General features: G+C 37.1%; 1 protein-coding gene across 4 annotated transcripts in view; it reads left to right on the top strand.

Annotated features, from left to right (window-relative positions):
• Positions 1 to 16,242, top strand: part of fbxw11 (F-box and WD repeat domain containing 11) — a 95,231-nt gene extending 78,989 nt beyond the window's left edge. For all 4 annotated transcript variants that reach the window (XM_062958080.1, XM_008115329.3, XM_062958083.1 and 1 more), the window contains 8 exons: positions 3,574 to 3,711; positions 4,926 to 5,044; positions 5,581 to 5,830; positions 6,924 to 7,042; positions 8,682 to 8,792; positions 8,906 to 8,984; positions 11,329 to 11,516; positions 13,763 to 16,242. In XM_062958080.1, the coding sequence (XP_062814150.1) occupies positions 3,574 to 3,711; positions 4,926 to 5,044; positions 5,581 to 5,830; positions 6,924 to 7,042; positions 8,682 to 8,792; positions 8,906 to 8,984; positions 11,329 to 11,490 (978 nt within the window). In that variant the 3' untranslated portion in view covers positions 11,491 to 11,516; positions 13,763 to 16,242. The remainder of the gene's footprint in view (positions 1 to 3,573; positions 3,712 to 4,925; positions 5,045 to 5,580; positions 5,831 to 6,923; positions 7,043 to 8,681; positions 8,793 to 8,905; positions 8,985 to 11,328; positions 11,517 to 13,762) is intronic.
• Positions 16,243 to 18,774: the final 2,532 nt, after the last annotated feature.

Here is an 18,774-nt window from a genome sequence, read left to right as displayed (position 1 = left end):
GAAGCTTACTCCATCACTATACCCCCTCTGACCCACAAAGATGCTTTCTGCTTATATTTTGTTACTCTTTTACTCAAAGGTTATGGAAACTAGTAGGGGTGAGGAAGAAAGTGTCACTATAGTTGTTCCTAGGTGTGGAGAGAGCTATCCTTACTGGTTTTGTTTAACAGGAAACGTAAGAAATGAATCCTTGCCTTTCAGATAGAACTGGATCGGAGTGGCCACTGAAGCATATGCAATTTGTTCTTTCATTTTCAAGAAGCATGCTTCTTTTTAACTGAATTAGAAAGAAAACACTATCGGCATAGCACTCTGTTGAATAAATAGAGTTTTAGCCTGGCTGCTCTGATCCTTTTTTTTTTGCTTGCCCTTGAGTCCCCTCCAATGTGAAAACCATATCTTTTGTAGATGCTGCAGACTAGTGCTTGTCAAAGTATGGGTTCAGAACTGAACTACAAGCGAGGATAGTGGCATTGTAGGGTTTCTATAGATATCCTCCCATTTTAATCAAAGTGACAGTAACTCTGAGATTTGAAGGAAGAGCAAGAACCACAAATGTAGCCCAAATAGTTCTGTCTCCCCCTTCCCCCAAAGAGTAGTACTATGAATCTTTCAAAAGTCTTTGAGAATAGTACTTCTCTCTTAAGTGTGTTCCTGGTACTTTGAGGTCTAGTTCTCACTAAGGCAGTCAACATCACTTCATTGTGCAAGTGACGGTTGATATGATTGAATGTTTTTCCATAGAATGGTAGCGATGGTTTCTTCCTAAAGGAAACCAGCATCTCACAGAGTTTAGGTTACAATACTTCTCTCTTTTTACAATTAGTGGATTAAAACACCTAATTTGAAAGACCTGCTACTGTGTGAATGTTCACATTCATGAAATGACTCCCCCCAGATACAGACTTTCCACATCAGCGAGAACTGGGGCTTGAGCAAAGTGCAGATGGTCCAACACAGGGGTCCTCAAACTTTTTAAGTAGCGGGCCGGTCCACAATCCTTCAGACTGTTGAGGGGCCGTATTATCATTTGAAAAAAGATATGAACAAATTCCTATGCACACTGCACATGTCTTATTTGTAGTGCAAAAAAAAAATTAAAATGGGATTGTTGTTGTTGTTGTTGTGTGCCTTCAAGTCATTTCAGACTTTGGGCGAGCCTAAGTCTAAAACTGAGGGCGGGGGCCAGGTAAATGACTTTGGAAAGCTGCATCTGGCCCCCGGGCCTTAGTTTGGGGACCCCTGGTCTAACAGATGGTCTCTGTGCACCAGCTGAAAGCCCCTTCCACCAGTAACATGCTATGCTAATTATTTATATATATATGTGTGTGTGTGTGTGTGTGTGTATGTATATGTACACACAAACATATATACATACGTACCTATATACATATATATAATATAATTTACAATAATATATATTATAATATATTTTATATGCATATAATATTAATAATATTATTTTGTAATACAATATAATACTAATAATACAATATAATAATGTTAATTATATATTATATATTACATGTAATATTAATAATAATATTACAATATATTGATATAGTGCAATATAATAATTTATTGCCAGTATTGTGCTATGCTAATAATATAATATTGTATGTAAATTTAATTTGTAAGCCGCTTTGAGTCCCCTTTGGGGTGAGAAGTGTGGGATATAAATGTATTAAATAAATAAATAATAAATAAATAACAGTCCAGCAGACTTCAACCTAAAGTAAGGGAGTGGGCTTGGCCACCTGAAAGCCCTTGTTCCAATAGATTGCAATTTATAAAGCTGGAATATACTCAGTCTGATAACTCACTTTAGCTTTTGGAAAAGGCTTAGAAGTTTTAAAAAAGTTAAATGTAGAGCCTGGAGTACCTCTCACTGAAATACATAAACTCTGCACATAGTCCAAAGAAAATTGACTTCTGCAACCTGTACAAAATGTACAAAGTTGCTCTTTTAATATAACTTTACCATTGTGCTGCCTATCAGCAGAGGCATATAAAAAAGTTGGTTACTATCACAAACCAATTTGTGAGGAATCATATAGACTGGTAGTCATTAGCCAGTTCTGTATGCTTGGTGAGAATTGACAGAATAAGCTGCCTATGTATAACCCTAGCCAAAGGATGAGAGTTCAGATTTAGCAGCAGCTGACATTTCTGAGTGGTTTGCAAGGGCAACATCACTGAGAGCATCCAGGAAAGGACAGAGTTAACAAAGCATGAACGGCTAGCATGGCAAAGCCCTCAACTTCCAGCAAGTGCCACAGTCCGATGTAGCTCAACTAAAGCTGGAGGCAGACTGGCCATGGGCAGTGAATTGACCATGGTCAGAGAGTGGTATGCAAGCTATAGCTAGCAGAATTGTCACTGCAGATATGGCACAGCACTATCTGTAGAGATAGCTGAAATTTAAAAAGGGGTGTGGGATGGAGGTGTCCTCATGAAAGGGAAGGAGTGTCTTAGGGATAAGGTGCCCCAGTTACCAAATCGTTGTTTGGTGATTGGGCGTTGTTATGTTGCCTGCATGATGAAGAATTTTCATAACACAAAACAAGTCACTACAACGGGTTGTGTTCAGTAGGTCCTTTTGCTGATGGTCTCCAGAGTGTCCACCCCACTCAGCTATATTTAGCTCTCTCCAATCTTTTTTATTTGTACTCCTCATATGTTTTCACTCCTGCCAAATTCTGTGCAGCTGTATATTTTTGTGTATAATGGCTACTTGCCCAGTATACTGGCAACTGACAGTAAAAGGGATTTTACAAATTCTCAAAAATATGAAATATTTTCCCACAGTAGCAACATTACTCTCTGTGAAATCACACCTACTCATAGAATTAAATGGGTGCACCTGTAGGAGTCTTACTGGTTCACAGCACTCTGGCCTAGGAATGAATAACATGCTTGAGTTGCTTTGATTTGGAGCCCACATTTACTTCTAGTAACTTTAGAAAAGAGCTTTTAAAAATCTGAGAATTGATCTAAATGGAACATATGGTTCTCTCTGAATCCTTAGAATTGTTTTGACTAGGTTTGCATTTGCTTAACAGGCCCTGACATGCAGTGCCACAAGAATGAGTGTTGTTCGCATATTTGTATATTTTAAATTGTATGCTGATGCTTTTATGTTAAGTCTCCTTTGAGAGAGATAAAGTGGGATATTATTATTAATAATAATATCTCAAAATCTTTGGGTCTCCTTTATTGATGCTCACTTGGTTAGTATGGGGAACTCTAAATAAAAGTTTTAAAGTAGCTGTTTATTGTATTGTATTATCTTCTCCCTGGCTTCATTCCCTCCTCTGCTTTTTTCCTGTAAAAGAGTAAGCAAAAGCAGGAGGAGGAAGCTTCTTCAGGAAAAGGAGTAACCAGTGACAGCAATATCTCATAGCCCTACTTTCAGTTTCTTTCTCTACTGTAGCTTGGTTTATTGACTGCAGCTGGAGTGACAGTTGATGGAGTTGTTCTGCTCAGGTGTTGCTCTGGAGCCTGAGGAAGTATTCTACAAAGTATTTGCAACTTAAACTTCAATGTAACTTAAACAATTTTTTTCTCTTGTAGACTATAGAGTCTAACTGGCGATGTGGAAGGCACAACTTGCAAAGAATTCAGTGTCGTTCTGAAAATAGTAAAGGTGTCTACTGTTTACAGTACGATGATGAGAAGATTATTAGTGGCCTAAGGGACAATTCCATTAAGGTAAAAACATTGCTTGACATCTTTGTTCTTGATCTTACTTGATGTCAGTGAGTCTGGATTTTGTCTGGATTTTGTCTTCATTTCTTTTTTTCATTGTGGGAAGTTTTATCTTTGACGGTGGGATTGCAAACCTGGTTTCAGCTTTTCTAATAGTCTAGAACAGTGGCTCTAAAATTTGGATCGTTCATTTGTTTTGGAGTTCAGGTCTCAGAATTCCTTATTATTCACATATTGACTAGTATTTCTGGAAGGTGAAATCTAAACCATCAGAATAACCTGAAGCCTAGAATGCAGAGCCCATTGAACCCCTGCTAGACTCTCTTCTCTCAAGAGAAAAAAGAAATGTTCGGAAAAACCGGGCGCAGTTTTAATAATAATATAATAATAACTTTATTTTTGTATCCCGCTCACTTCTCCCCGAAGGGACTCAGGGCAGCTGACATGGGGACCAAGCCCAACAAAATACAATAAAATACAAACAATATAAAATGCATTGTAATCACTACAGATTAATACATCAGCAAATTTAAAACACCACATCACAAGATAAAAACGTAATCAATCAGTTTTAAGTGATATTGATCAGAGGTTTATTTCCTATTGAAGCATGAATATCCTATATGTCCATTTATAAGATATTATTGACTAAGATGATATTGAAACATGTCAAAACATAAAGTCAATAATATATCATTACACTACAGACAAAAGGATCTGCTACAAGCACTTCATATTACTTAAAAATTAGGAAATGAAATAAAAGAGAATTTGGGACTTGTCCGTTAATGGACAGTAAACAATAATAGGTAGAAAAGGGAAATGGTTTGTTTTGTCACTTCATCCAGATCTAGTTTTTAATGCTTTTGCAGAAACCAAACATCATATGAAATTTTAGATACTGAGTCCTTGGTCAGATAGCGAAATGATATACGATACTGTCTGGGCAGTCCATTTCCCCTTCCCCCCCTTACATATACTCTCTTGCTTTATGTCTTTTGAATTCTCTGCCCCCACTCACATCATCTCTGCTTAGGTGCTGTATTCATATTATAAGTGCTTTCTGTTTTCAAAAGACAAACCACCTGAGGAAATAAACAGAACAATGTGTTCCCTTCTCTGGCCAAATAGATTTGTAGGCTCAAATTGCCTTAGCTTTATAGCAGGAGGAAAAAAAGTGATATTCCATGTAATGAACTTTGGTTTCTCTTTGGCAGATCTGGGATAAAAATGGCTTGGAATGTTTGAAAGTGTTAACAGGACATACTGGTTCAGTCCTCTGTCTGCAGTATGATGAAAGAGTCATTGTAACTGGATCATCGGACTCCACTGTGAGGTAAACATTTAAATTGTTAAAAATGTGGCACGAAAAACTCTGAAGGAGAAGAAAAACAGTGTTGTCCACTTGAATCTAGGATAACATACTCCTCAATAGTTCTGTTACTCATCACTTTTAGACTTACCGGTGTTAGCCCATTATTATATAATTAATTGCAAACACTCAGCACCTAAATAATACTTTGGTATTGATGAATTTGCTGTGAAGAAGTGGCTAGCTAGAGGAAATACTTTATTCTCCCCTTTTGTCATGTCCTCCATAATATGGCATCCATTCGTGAGATTTGGACATGTTGGAATAGCTGCAGGAAGGTAACTGCAGTGAGAAAATGTTAAGCATCCTCTGCTATTCCTGCCTTTCCAATGGAGTTTTTCCTTTATTCTGCCACTTATGGACAATACTCTTAGGTAGAGAGCAGGTTTTCTTGTTTAGCTTTTTTACAGAAAGAACATTTCCCACTGCTACCAAGTATGTATTTTTGCCTTCGAATTTGATCTAAAATCCTCTTCTCATATGTTTTTTGTCTCTCTCAGAGTTTGGGATGTGAACACAGGTGAAGTCCTGAACACCTTGATTCATCACAATGAGGCAGTGCTTCACTTGCGTTTCAGCAATGGCTTAATGGTGACCTGCTCAAAGGATAGATCCATTGCAGTTTGGGATATGGCCTCCCCAACTGACATCACTTTGCGCCGTGTGTTAGTTGGTCATCGAGCTGCTGTTAATGTTGTCGATTTTGATGACAAGTATATTGTATCTGCTTCTGGTGATAGGACCATTAAAGTAAGTAAACATTTTCTCAAAATTACCACTGCATTTCACACATGTATTTTTTTAAAGTTTATCTGTTTGTTTGTTTTTTAATTATTTAAAAAATTAATAAATTTAGGGTAGGGGGTAGGTGTTACGTTCCAAAGGATCGTTTATAATGTCATTTAAGCATTAGTTACTTTTGGTATTATGTATATTGAAATAAGACATGCATCGCTAACATTTTGTTAATTGTTGGAATGTAATCACATGTATTTTAGCATGTATGAGATGGTGATGTAAATCTCCTTTGGATATAATGTCCAAGAATCTTTCTTTTCGTTGTCTCTTCAATAGTTGACTAAGAGCTTCTACTTCTTTCATCTCTTGAACTGCAGTTACCTGAACTCTTCTGCAATCTGTCACACTATTTATCATGCACTTAAACGTCTCAAGTAGATCCTTTGAAATTGTTGTCACCTAAAATTATCTAAAATGCTTAAATAATGCCACTTGAGCAGAAGTCCACTCATATAGCAGGAGTTCTCAGTCTAGATGTAGTCTAGGTTTAGCTTTTCCATAAAGAAAATTCTCCACCTTCTGTCTCCCAATGGAAGAATTTGGAGGAGATAGAAATGTTGAGCCTGTGGCACTGAGGACCTATAGAGAGAATGATGGTAGCTGAAGATCAGACAGTGGCAGTTTACATCAGCAACTTCCACTCATTTGAGCTTGCAGAAACCCTCCCTTCTGTGGATTTCACCTGCACATTTTAGCCTCCCTTGTCCAACATGCTCCATGATGTTCAAAATAAGTCTTCCATAGAGTGCAGCAGACTGCACTAGAGAGGGACTGAACACCTTAAAAAGACCATTTATTGTGTCACCTTCAGTGCATCCAGTATGTAATTGATCTCTCCCATCACCATAAATTATGTGATGACTTTGGAGAAAACAACTGAAAATGTTCCATGCAGTGAGAATGGGACTTCAAGAATGTTTCCATTAGAACTTGTCTTACATCTCATAATTGCACTGAATTTTCCTTTAGAATAATAATCAAAATGTTCAAAACATTCATGTTTCCCAAATATATTTTGTAGCTAAGCTTCTGTTTCTCCCCATAGGTCTGGAGCACAAGTACATGTGAATTTGTTCGCACTCTGAATGGGCACAAGCGAGGGATTGCCTGTCTCCAATACAGAGATAGACTTGTTGTCAGCGGATCATCGGACAATACTATTAGGTAGAAACCAGGTTTGCTCGTATTAGAGATAAACTATTGCTACAAGGGGAAGTGATATGTTTTCTTGTTCGGACTGTTTCTCCCCTTGTTTGACTGTCCTACATAACTTATTTTTCTGTATTTATTTTGATTATGTACTTGTTTGGATGTATACTCCATTGTGTTGTTTCGGCTCAAAGAACTGTTGTGCCTTCTGTTCTGATGATCTCATCCTCCATGTTCCATTTCTTTTTCCCACCTTGGTCTCCAAGCAGCATGTTTGTACATTACTTTCTTCCATTTCCCTATAACTTCCTTTATTATGGGAGAAGAACAGATTGATCTTGCTAAAGGTTTGAATGCATCACCAGCTTTTGAAATTAGGGCTTATCAAAATAAGCTGAGTGTTGCCTGTGACCCTAGAGTAGTATGATAGCCACATTTGTTTTATAATAAGAATTCTGCCCACATTAATGCATATTTGACACACTTCCTTACATTGTTTTTAAATTACTGTTGACATTTGTCCTGCCACTTTTCTGTGGGTAACTGTCTTTAAGCAGTTGAAATCCTTTGTCCTATAAGAAGTTAGTTGGGTTACTCACTTTCTCAGGACAAGACGTTCTTCCCTTCCAGTATCTGCAGCCATAACCACATGTGCTATGAAAAACATGGTCTGTAGAGGAGAAGAGCAGGGCAAAACAAGCTTCCAAGAGCAAGCAAAACATCATCTGTACCTAAGGTGTATGTATAAAATCACCAAATAACTGTGGATCCTACAGTTACAAGATCTGGATATCATGTTGCTTGTCCAGTTAAGCATTGATGACTAGGTTCAGCAGTTGTTAAAAACTTAAAAAGCATAGGAAAAATCAGGATCAGGTTTTCCCTTGTTTTGTCTTTTTGCAGACTCCTAATAAAACGGCTCTCCATGCAGTCATGCCGGCCACATGACCTTGGAGTTGTCTATGGACAATGCTGGCTCTTTGGCTTAAAAATGGGAATGAGCACCAAATCCCAGAGTTGCACACAACTAGACTTAATGTCAGGGGAAAACCTTTATCTTTACCTTAATATATGTGGCTTTTTCAAGAATTTCAGTGTGGGTTTGCAGTATCCTTGATTACCTGGACCAGATAGCCTTGGCTACAATGAGTGCTTGCATACCAGATTGCAGTCTTCTACCAATCAGCTTGTAGAAGAGGAGAAGTGCATTGCATTTCATGCACAAACTCATCTGACATTTTTACTGTCAAAAGAGAAATAAGGCCCTTGTGGTAAAACGTGTGCTTCATCAACTAGGACAAAAGAGATCAGGACAACAGTAACTGCTCACAAGGCTACATGGCTGTTTCCCTGCTAGTGCTGGGAAATAATCTTTCTAGTGCATATTCTGCTTAATACATTAAATTATTTTGAGCCAGGTAATTAGACTAACTATTCATGCAGGGCAGTTCTGAATCTCTTGAGGAGAAGATGAGTGTCCTTCCAAAGGAACTTCATAGGATGTTCCTGGGTTGATTCTACAGTCAACTTTCTGTTGAATGCAGACTTTCCTGAAAAACGTCTATTCATGCTTAAACGGAAGTAGGAACATTTATAAGAGGGGAGATGTATGAGATTTTTTTTAAAAAAAAGCTGTCCATTTTATTTCTTCCAGGCTTTGGGATATCGAATGTGGAGCCTGTTTAAGAGTCCTAGAAGGACATGAAGAGCTGGTTAGATGCATTAGATTTGATAACAAGAGGATTGTAAGCGGGGCCTATGATGGGTATGTGTTTTAGAGCATATTCTCTTTTGATTGCTCATTTTGGGTTTTTTTTAATTATAGGGATTATACACATCTTACAGTTTTCTCATCAACATTTTCTTTTAACTTCATAGCAAAATCAAAGTTTGGGATTTGCAAGCTGCTCTTGACCCTCGTGCCCCAGCAAGTACACTATGTTTACGCACATTGGTGGTAAGTATACACTGAGAGTTTATACAGTTGCACAACACTTCTTTTAGATCATTATTCTTGTATGTCTGTTGAGTATCTTGTAATAAATTAGGAATTTGAATTTGAAGAATGTCTACAATAAAAGTTAAAAGCAAAAGTTTTTGTGCATAACTTTATGTGGGGAACGTGTGTCTTTGTGATTCTTTCGTTTTCCCCCCAATAATTCTGATAATTCAATAATTTGAGTAATAGTCTGTTTGTTGTCCCTCCTGGAGTCTAAGAAATAGCCTGTATTTCCATATTTAACATCTGCCCAATCCCAGGAGTGAAAAACTTCCACAAAAAAGGAGGTTTTCTTCACAAAAGTCAAATCTGGACCAATTCAGATCTTACACTTTGGTCTCGCCTCAAGGCAGAAAGGCATAAGGACTTAAAATCGGTTTCCTTCTTAAATTTCTAAGTGGAGTTTAGTTGCTGCTTTAAGGTGTATTAAATCTGCATCCTTATGACCCCTTCTGGTAGTTACTATTCACATTCAGCAGTGAAAAAATAAAGCTGTGTTTTAAAATCTATCCATTTTCTTGCTTTGAGGAAGGTAACTGCTTTGTTTCCAAGTAGGTTGGTGCTTCTAAGTTGTTTCTGGAAACATGAATCTATGTGTGAACAATGACTCTGTATTTTGTACTTCGTAATGCATTCTGGAGCATAAAATACAAAATGAGTTACTTTATAAACTCCTGTTTGTCCTTCTAATCATGGCTTTGATTTATGGTTACATTTTTCAGTATTGCTGTATTAGCTCACTAGCACTGTCCCCATTGCACCAGAGGTGCTTTCAGAGGAATCTTTCTTGGCTCATGGGGGAGCTTGGCACACTTTAGAAAGCTAAAACAATGATCATCATGAACACTGCCTATCCTCCTTGTCCCAATTTGACCTGAGCTCCCAGTCTGCATTGCATTTCGCTGATGCTGCTGTGCTCTCCCTTTCTTTCTCATGTGTGCAAATACTCTCCATCCTGAATTTCAGAGAAAACGCAGAGAAGCAGTTAGCACCTTGCCCTGCTTTGGAAGTTTATCGTTGTAGAAGTGGAAGTTGGAAGGGAAAAGCTTTTCATATATGCTTAATACATGCAGCCTGTTATTTTCCTATCCTAGAAATATGAAAATAAAGGTTACAAATATTGAACTCTGTTGGCAGCTATTACTTTAATTGGAAACATTTTAACATGGCCATCAATTTATTTATTTGTGTTTTGCTCATATTTCTTTTGCCAGTGCTTTTAAACAAAGGGTGGAAAGGGCTTATTAAGATCAACATGCCCAGTAACAGATTTAATTATAGCTAATTAATATCCCACCTTTCTTTCAGCATTCAAGGTGCTGTACAATGTTTCAAAAACAAAAGTTAAAGCCCAGTTAAACCAAACTTTCATTTTAAAACACAAGTTAAAAACAAAAGTTAAAAACAATATTAAAAAGATGTTTCAAAATAATAAAATAAAAGCACCTCCATTAAAAGCCATCTGACACAATATACTAAAAACCAAATGCTTCATTAAATAAAAATATGTTTGTCATTGAAAAGGCAGCAAGATCTGAGAAATGCAGTTCCACAACTTAGGGACAACCATCAAGAAGAGTGTACTTACTATACTACAAACAGAAAAGAAACTAATAACAAAAATCTATAATAAATTGCTCGAATGGGCGACTGAAAGAGAAGAAATAAAAAATTAAATGATAAAGATGAAAAAATGGGAAGAGATCTGGTCAAGAAGGTTGAGGTTCATCTATGCCATGGATCTAAAGGAGAATTGGCTAAAAATTCTCCAACGTTGGTATATTACTCTTATGAAACTTAGTTTAATGTATAAACCGCAGATGATAGATGTTGGAAATGCAAGACAAAAGAAGGAACATACTACCACGCCTGGTGGTCTTGCAAAAAGACAATGGCCTTTTGGAAAATGATTCACAAAGAATGCAATTATAATATAATTATTAATATTATAATTATTATAATCCTACCCGTATCCATGTTTTTATTGTAATGCTTCAAAATTCGCCTAATAAAAATATTTTTTTAAAAAAGCAAACTGTCTCCCATATTCTCATCAAATATGCCTGGGATGGTGGTGAGATTGGGAGAATGGACTCAGAGGAGCTTTGCACACTTCTCAATTGCTTTTAGTGGAAAGCTTTGCTGTGTGGAAAACGAGTATGCCAAAGACAAACAGCTGCTTCATAAAGCTTGATTTTTTAAAAAAGCTGTGACTTTAGTGTAGATAAGAGTATCTGAGTGTACAAGTGTGAAACTAGTGAGTCTTCTGCCTCACTAACTAACTAAGTCTTGCCATTCTCAGGAGCACTCGGGACGTGTGTTTAGACTCCAGTTTGATGAGTTCCAGATCATTAGTAGTTCCCATGATGATACCATTTTGATTTGGGATTTTTTAAATGTGCCTCCCAACGCACAAAATGAGACCCGCTCTCCATCCCGAACATACACTTACATCTCCAGATAACAGTCTGCAATTCACTGCTCTCTGAGGTAGGTCTTTATTATCTTTTATACCCGCTACTACCTCTATATCTTACGGTGGCTTTCAATAACAAGAATAGTCTATAATGCTTTCCATTTGATTTTCCGAAATAGTATGTGTGAACTATTTTAATAATGTAACTATTTAATTGGTTTATGTGAATATTTCCTTAAGTAAGATATTTGTATTGTAATTTTCCAGTGCTATGGTAGCTCTCTCAACAGTGAGATGTTGCTCTTTCTCAAGCAGGTTCATTGTAAGCTCCTACTGATGCTAATTATGAATGCTCAGGTTTACATGTCTTCCTGATACTATATTTGTGCACACAAGGATACTTTGCAATATATAAATGTAAGGGATTATATTGCTTTTGTGTTTTTCTTCTGCATTTTGAATCTGCCAACTTCTGCTAGTAATGGAAATTGGCTTAGAATGACTTGCTTTTTTTCAATATGTCCTAATTTCCAGCCCATGGCATCTTGACCCAGTTAATAGAGCTTAATCAGTCTAAATTCCATAAAAGTAGCAGATCCCATTTGACTTTGGAAGCAGGTTCAGCCCTCATTAGTACTTGGATGGGAGACCGTCAATGGAAACCAGGTGCTATAGACTGTATTTCAGAGCAAAGAAGGTGGTAAAACCATCTTTGCTAAGACAAACTCTATGAAATTCATGGGGTCACCATAAGTTGACATGTGATTTGAAAGCATACTGAGAGAGTAGGACGTGGCTTGTTAAGTTACTATCCAAATAGGGACTATGTTGGGCAAGGATGGGCCAGTGATGGTAAAATTTGTGTGTTCAAAAACATTTTCTAAATCACAGGGTAGAAACATTGCTTTGTTTCATAACGTTGTAAGAGGGATACTTTTATACAATCAAATAACTTAGATCTTCTAATTTTTTAACCAAACCCTGCCCCCTCTTTTTTACAGAGTCCCATATGAATATGTCTTTTAAAATCTATAACTTCTGACAACCCTACTGCTCTTGGCTATTAAAAAAACTTTATTGCCTTCTGTTGAATTCCTTTTTTATTGTAACAAGATCAAAATTGTTACCATATGATAATCTAATGTAATTTTTTACTTAAACATTTAAGCAAAAAAACTAAAAATGCTTAACCTCTTAGCATTGAAACTCCCATGGCTATAATTGAATGCCGCCACCCCCCTTTCTTGGGGGAGAAAGCTGTATAAAATTAGATTTAATTATTTGGGTCAACATTGCAAGAGGTTGTATTAGTTTTCAGACAACTCACTCAAGTGCTCCACCTATGCAACTGTGTAATATTGCTGAATAAACTTTAAAGGGTTTCGTCAAAGGTGTTGAATCTTTCTCGATAATGAGTTCAAAATGTAAAAGGGGTCATTGGGGCAGTTTGCCTGTTGGAACCTTATGATGAAAAAAACATTTTAGTTGTTCCCCCATCACACCCAGCTGCAAATATTGTCACAACTCTTATTTTGTGTGTTTTGTGAAGTAATTGGGGAGATAGTTTGTGCACGCGGTATTCCTACCTTGTAAATAATCTAGCAAAGTCCCTGACCTGTAATTTTGGTTTTACTAGCCTTCTTAGGAACTAGTTTTTGTGTTTCCATGCTTGTAATGGAAGGAGGAAAAACAAATAAAGAAACCTAAATGCTTAAAAGCTATAATAAACAAAAACCTTCTACTGATCCACTTTGCAGAATATAGGCCTCCCTTCCTCCTTGATCAGCATGCAAAGCAAATAAAGAGCTAAAGAAGATAGCTGTTCCACTGCCTTCATGGAAATCCTTTACCGCTTCTGACTACTAGGCAAGTTGTTAAATGCACGCCTAGTATAACCACAATATAACTGACAATGTCAGCTAAAATCTGAGTGGACATCAGGAAAAATACTAGGAAGCCAGGTAGATGTAAATGACATTTTCCACAGTTAGTATATCATTGAAACACAGTGGAGATCACTAAAGAGGGTGTTAAACAGATCTCTTGGGGTGAGGAGGTGGGAGAGACGAAAAGGGCCATTCTTCCCAACCTCCTGCCATGCAGGAGAAGCACAATCAGAGAACCCTAGACATATGGTCATCCAGCATCTATTTAAAAACCTCCAAAGGAGGAGCCTCCACCACACTCTGAGGCAGTGAGTTCCACCATCTTACATCAGATCTCAGCCTGTTGCTGGTTGCAGATGTGCCCTCCCTTGTCTTATTTTCTGACAGTAACAGGCAAATGTCAGAATTAATTCATCATCTTTCTTTCTTTTCAGGATTCCACAGTCTTTGAACTACTGGACATTTGGCTATTACACACCTGAAGACATTAGCCACAGCTAAAGTCAGAAGTGGTTCTAGGTGCTGTGTAGATGCAAAACGGCACAATTCTGTATCTAAACCTACCTTTTCCAGTCGTCCTTCCCTCAGTGGTCTCTAAGGAACTGACTAGGAATTCACTGAGTCCAGGTAGAAGAAACTCAGTTTATCCTTCACTGCAATGCAAGATCCAAAGCTTCATGAGTCGATTGCCCATATACACTGAACCGATGGCTTGTTTTTCCTGGAGGAAATGGGACGTCAAGGAAGGACTTGACCTAATTTATATTTGCTTTGCACTTTTATCTGACTCTGAAGAAGAAAAACATTCTCAGTGAAATGTGGGTGCCAAACACATGCCCAGAATGTACAGGGCTTTGCTTTCAAAGTCATGGTCGTCATCATAATGATCATCCTCCTCTTCCCATAGACTTTTTTGTTTCATGACTGGTGATGACTGATCCTATTCAGATTGCTCAGAGTATGAATTGGACTGGTAGGATTATTTCTGAATGGGTCAGTAATATTTTGGATGATAGTTTACTTACGTCTGCACCAGTAATTTGCTTTAATTTAAAGATTGTAAATTGAGCTAGATGATCTGAAGTAGGTGTACAGCATTGTCTTTTCTTTTAATTGTACTCTGTACTACAGCCGTCCTCCTCCTCCTACCATTTGGTATAGTTGGATCCTTCACGTGTGCTTGCCTCATTATTTCCCATACAGTAACGTATAAGCATGTAGATATAATGTACATAAACACTGTAACCTCCAAGTGCTGGGAGTCAGGGTCTCCTGATACTGTATACAGATGCCAAGGCAGACGTTTCGAAGCATCCAGGCATTCTTACTACTGGCACCGTATAGGGTTGGGATGTATTTAGAAATATTTCTCTGTGGAAAGGAGAATTTTGGTATTCTTTAGGATGTTTCCTTTAAAAGAAAAATGAGATGAAATGTCTTAATATCTTACTTTCTAAAACCTCTTGACAAATTTTAAAAGTCAAAATTGTGTGCCCCCGCACCACAACCCCTTCCATACTGCAATATTTGGAAGAACATCTAAGCCACTGGCCAAAGTTGCAGATACATTGAAGTTGGTTAAAATCCATTCGAAATAATCCTTGATTACCATGCTCAGATGAGGAATTAGAGATGACTACATTGTGACCTTGTAGGAGATAATTGATGTTCCTTATCATTTATTTTTAGGAACCTAGCAATTAATGGCACACATGTCATTGGAATTCCTTCTCTCTTGAAAACAGTGACTGGTCTAGCTAGCTGGTCATACATTTCCCTATATGCAAGCAAACCCTCTTGAAATGCTTTCTTTGTATCTTTAAGTTATTGCTTGGCAACATCCTTTAGTGGCTTATTCTAACATTTAATTTTTTTTAAAAAAAAACTAATAAATATAATACTGGTTGGTCTATGAGTTGTAGTGGGCGTGGATATGGATACTGTCATTCCTTAGTCATGATTTTGTATTTGCATTTGATTTTTCTCTGCCTCCCTCTTTTGACTTCTCTCCCTCTGCCCCTCTTTCTCTCTCTCTCTTCTTTCTGTCCTCTCCTCTCATCCCTGTGGTTGAGGGGTCAAGGAATGTTGATAACCAAGTTTAAATGACCAATGAATGAATATTGCTTTGTTAGTGGAACAGCTATGGTTGGATGTCACTCTTGCACACCTGCCAGCTTGTCAGTCAAATTCAAAATGAATGCACACATCAGATGTGAAAAAGTCATACCTGGAACTGCTTCTGGCTCTTCTACCATCGCCTTCCTCTGTGTTACTATATCCACTTATAAACTTCCCCCTTTTAATGTGGCAAAGCAGGACGTAGCACACATAGATGATTACATCTTACCAAATACGTTAAGAGGGCACAGCCCCATATTCTCAGTTTTTAAAATGGATGAGAGTTACGGAAGTGGTTTTACCCCCCCCCCCCCCAAATGTCTTTGGAGACTGTGATATGGAAGATTTCCTGTTGCAGCTCTGAAGACTATGGTATTTATGGAGAACGGACCTTTCTTTTAAAAAATGCATGTGTAAGATGAAATTAATGTTTTCCATGGGAATAATGGTCTTTGAAGACGCAGCCTAAACTACTTTTGATTGTGCTTGGTGTAACATAGCTGTGGAGTTTGTGACTGGCACCCAAGGAACTTGGCTCCTGGGATTAATGATAGCACTGGCTGTACTCTGGACTTTGTTTCGCTAATCATTACTGAGCAGCTGTATGTTACTGCTAGATTAATGTTTCGAAGCACTGGGATAGTCTTATTCTAACTTGTAATTATGTTTGCCAGTTACCTGTTTGAAAAGTTTGTGTATGAACAGCTTATTGGACAACTGTTGAATTGTACAGATATTGTTCCTGATATAAGGCTTTGTACTGTGGAATGTGCTTAATAAAAAAAATCCCTCTAAACTTCCTTTGTATTTTTAATTTATTCTGAGTTGTTCTTATTTTATTCTGATTTGGTTCATAAACAATGTCCCTTTTCTTTGCTTTATAGATTCGGACTGCATCCTCATTCCAAATTCACTTATTTTAAGTAATGAGTTTGGATTTTAAAATTAACTAAATTTTAATGACATTGTATTCCAAAAGTAAGATAAGTAGTAACAAAGATATTTGTATTGGTGTAACAAGCAAAGATTCAAATTAGGGTACTTTTAGAAGCTTTTTAATGGGAATTTTTCCACTTTTATGACAATCTCTTTTTGGTTCTAAATTATTACCCCCAAATATGCTCAAAATATTGCTCTTTATTGGTAGAAAAGACCAACATATTTCTGCCTTCTATAAATGGTTCATAAGTTTGTGACTCATAAATTTCTGATGTCTTGATTCTAAGTAACCCCCTGAAGAAGGCCTCTAGGATACTCATAGGGCAAAATGCCAATGAACGATTATCTTTTCAGTTTGAGAAATGATTCTGAGTATCTTCTGTGCATTCCATTATTCCCTAGTTGTTGCTTTTTTCCAAAAATAAAAGTAGCAAATTAAAAAATTACAATAGCAGCACATTGTGCATTATAATGAGTTATAATTTAAACATTTTTACAATCATTATTATTATTATTTATTATTTATTATTATTATTATTATTATTATTATTATTATTATATACCCTGCTTTATCTCTCCCGAAGGGGACTCAAAGTGGCTTAACATAAAAGCATTAGTACACACAATTAAAAATATACAAATATACAAACATTAAAACAGAATTAAATATAAACAGTATTAAAAATTCAGTTAAAACCATTTAACATATTCAGTGCATATTCAAGTTATGCATTGAGTTATCAATGCATATTCAAGTATCAGTAATTGGTTTAAAAAGTGGCAGTTACTTGCAAAATTGCTAATTATCTACACAATTTTATGTTCCATTCTAAATTATTTTCTGTACAAAATGTTTAAATGTGACTGATCTGTGCAGTGGCTGTGGGGAAGACCCATCATTGTTGAATATGTTGTATGGAACAATATCCATACCTGTGTGGTTACTCTTCAATTGCTTTGGGTTAGTACTTTGTAAAACATATGTGGCTCTACACAAGATTAGAATGCAAAATATTGCTAAACACTATACAAAAGCAGCGATCTTTGTTGGCCTGAACAGGAACCAACTTTGGAACAACTTTGAGTCCAAACCAGAATCAAAATGAGACATTGAGACTGAGATTGCGATTGTTTTTTAGATTAAAAGTAAAAAAATTTGAAGACCACAAATGGAAGAGATGGTGAGATTTAGAAGATTCAAAAATAATTTCAATGTTTAAGGTCAAAGGGGGGAAAAATCCAGCTGGACAATTCTAGACAGTACCACAGATGACATTTGAAATAGGTAAAACTAGGTAAAGGAGGGTGGAGATATGAAAAAAGGAAGACCAAAGAGACGCTACAGCAAGAAAGAAAATTGAAGAAGTGGGGCAGAAGTAATTTGAAGGAAAATTGAAAAGGTGAATTAATAAAAGAATTGGGTAAGAGCTGTAGTAACAATCAAACACTGCACACAGTGTCTTGCAGTAATATCCCCTCCCCGACCTTCCAGTTTTTTCTAACTTTTGTGGCACAACAAATATTTTGCAAAAGTCAAAGCTTCTTGTGGATGTGACATGGTAATGCCAATTGACTATTTCTGTTCCAGATTGTAACACAACAAAATGTGGAAAAGTCAAATGAGGTGAATACATCTGCAAGGCACTTAAGTCAAACTGCAACAAGAGTAGGGAACTGGTGGTCTTCTAGAAGTGACACTGCAACTCCCCTCCCTACCTGCATGGTAAATTGTGAGGATTCAGGGGATTCATCTGGAACATCACACTTGCCCAGTCCCTGCACTAACCTTAACCTTATAGTATACAAAGGAACCAAAAATGGATGGGTTACCATTGTCTTTACTTAAGAGCTTTTAATTGCCCATAAACTGACATGATGAAATGGAGATAAATCAGAAAGTCCATCGACCAAATCTTGTGTTTGGGATGAGTTCAGCAGGCCTTCTAGGGCTGGTCTCATACTGAAAATCAAATGAGACTGTAGCACAAATGAAGCTGAGCACTGACGTGGGGTTAATAAATTATCAAAGAACAATGTATTGTTGAAGGCTTTCATGGTCAGAATCACTGGGTTGCTGTGAGTCTTTCGGGCTGTATGGCCATGTTCCAGAAGTTTTCTCTCCTGATGTTTTACCCACATCTGTGGCAGGTATCCTCAGAGGTTGTGAGGTATGTTGGAAACTTGGCAAGGGAGATTTATATATCTGTGGAAGGTCCAGGGTGGGAGAAATAATTATTGTCTGTTGGAGGCAGGTGTGGATGTAATTAATCACCTTGATTAGCATCAAATGGTAATCGAGATGATTAATTATGACATCTACATCTGCCTCCAACAGACAAGAGTTCACAGCATCCTATCAAAGAACACTTGTGTCAGCAGTATGACCCAT

The sequence above is a fragment of the Anolis carolinensis genome, chromosome 1, assembly GCF_035594765.1.
Source record: "Anolis carolinensis isolate JA03-04 chromosome 1, rAnoCar3.1.pri, whole genome shotgun sequence".
NCBI lineage: Eukaryota > Metazoa > Chordata > Lepidosauria > Squamata > Dactyloidae > Anolis > Anolis carolinensis.
This window is presented reverse-complemented; position numbering and strand designations above follow the sequence as displayed.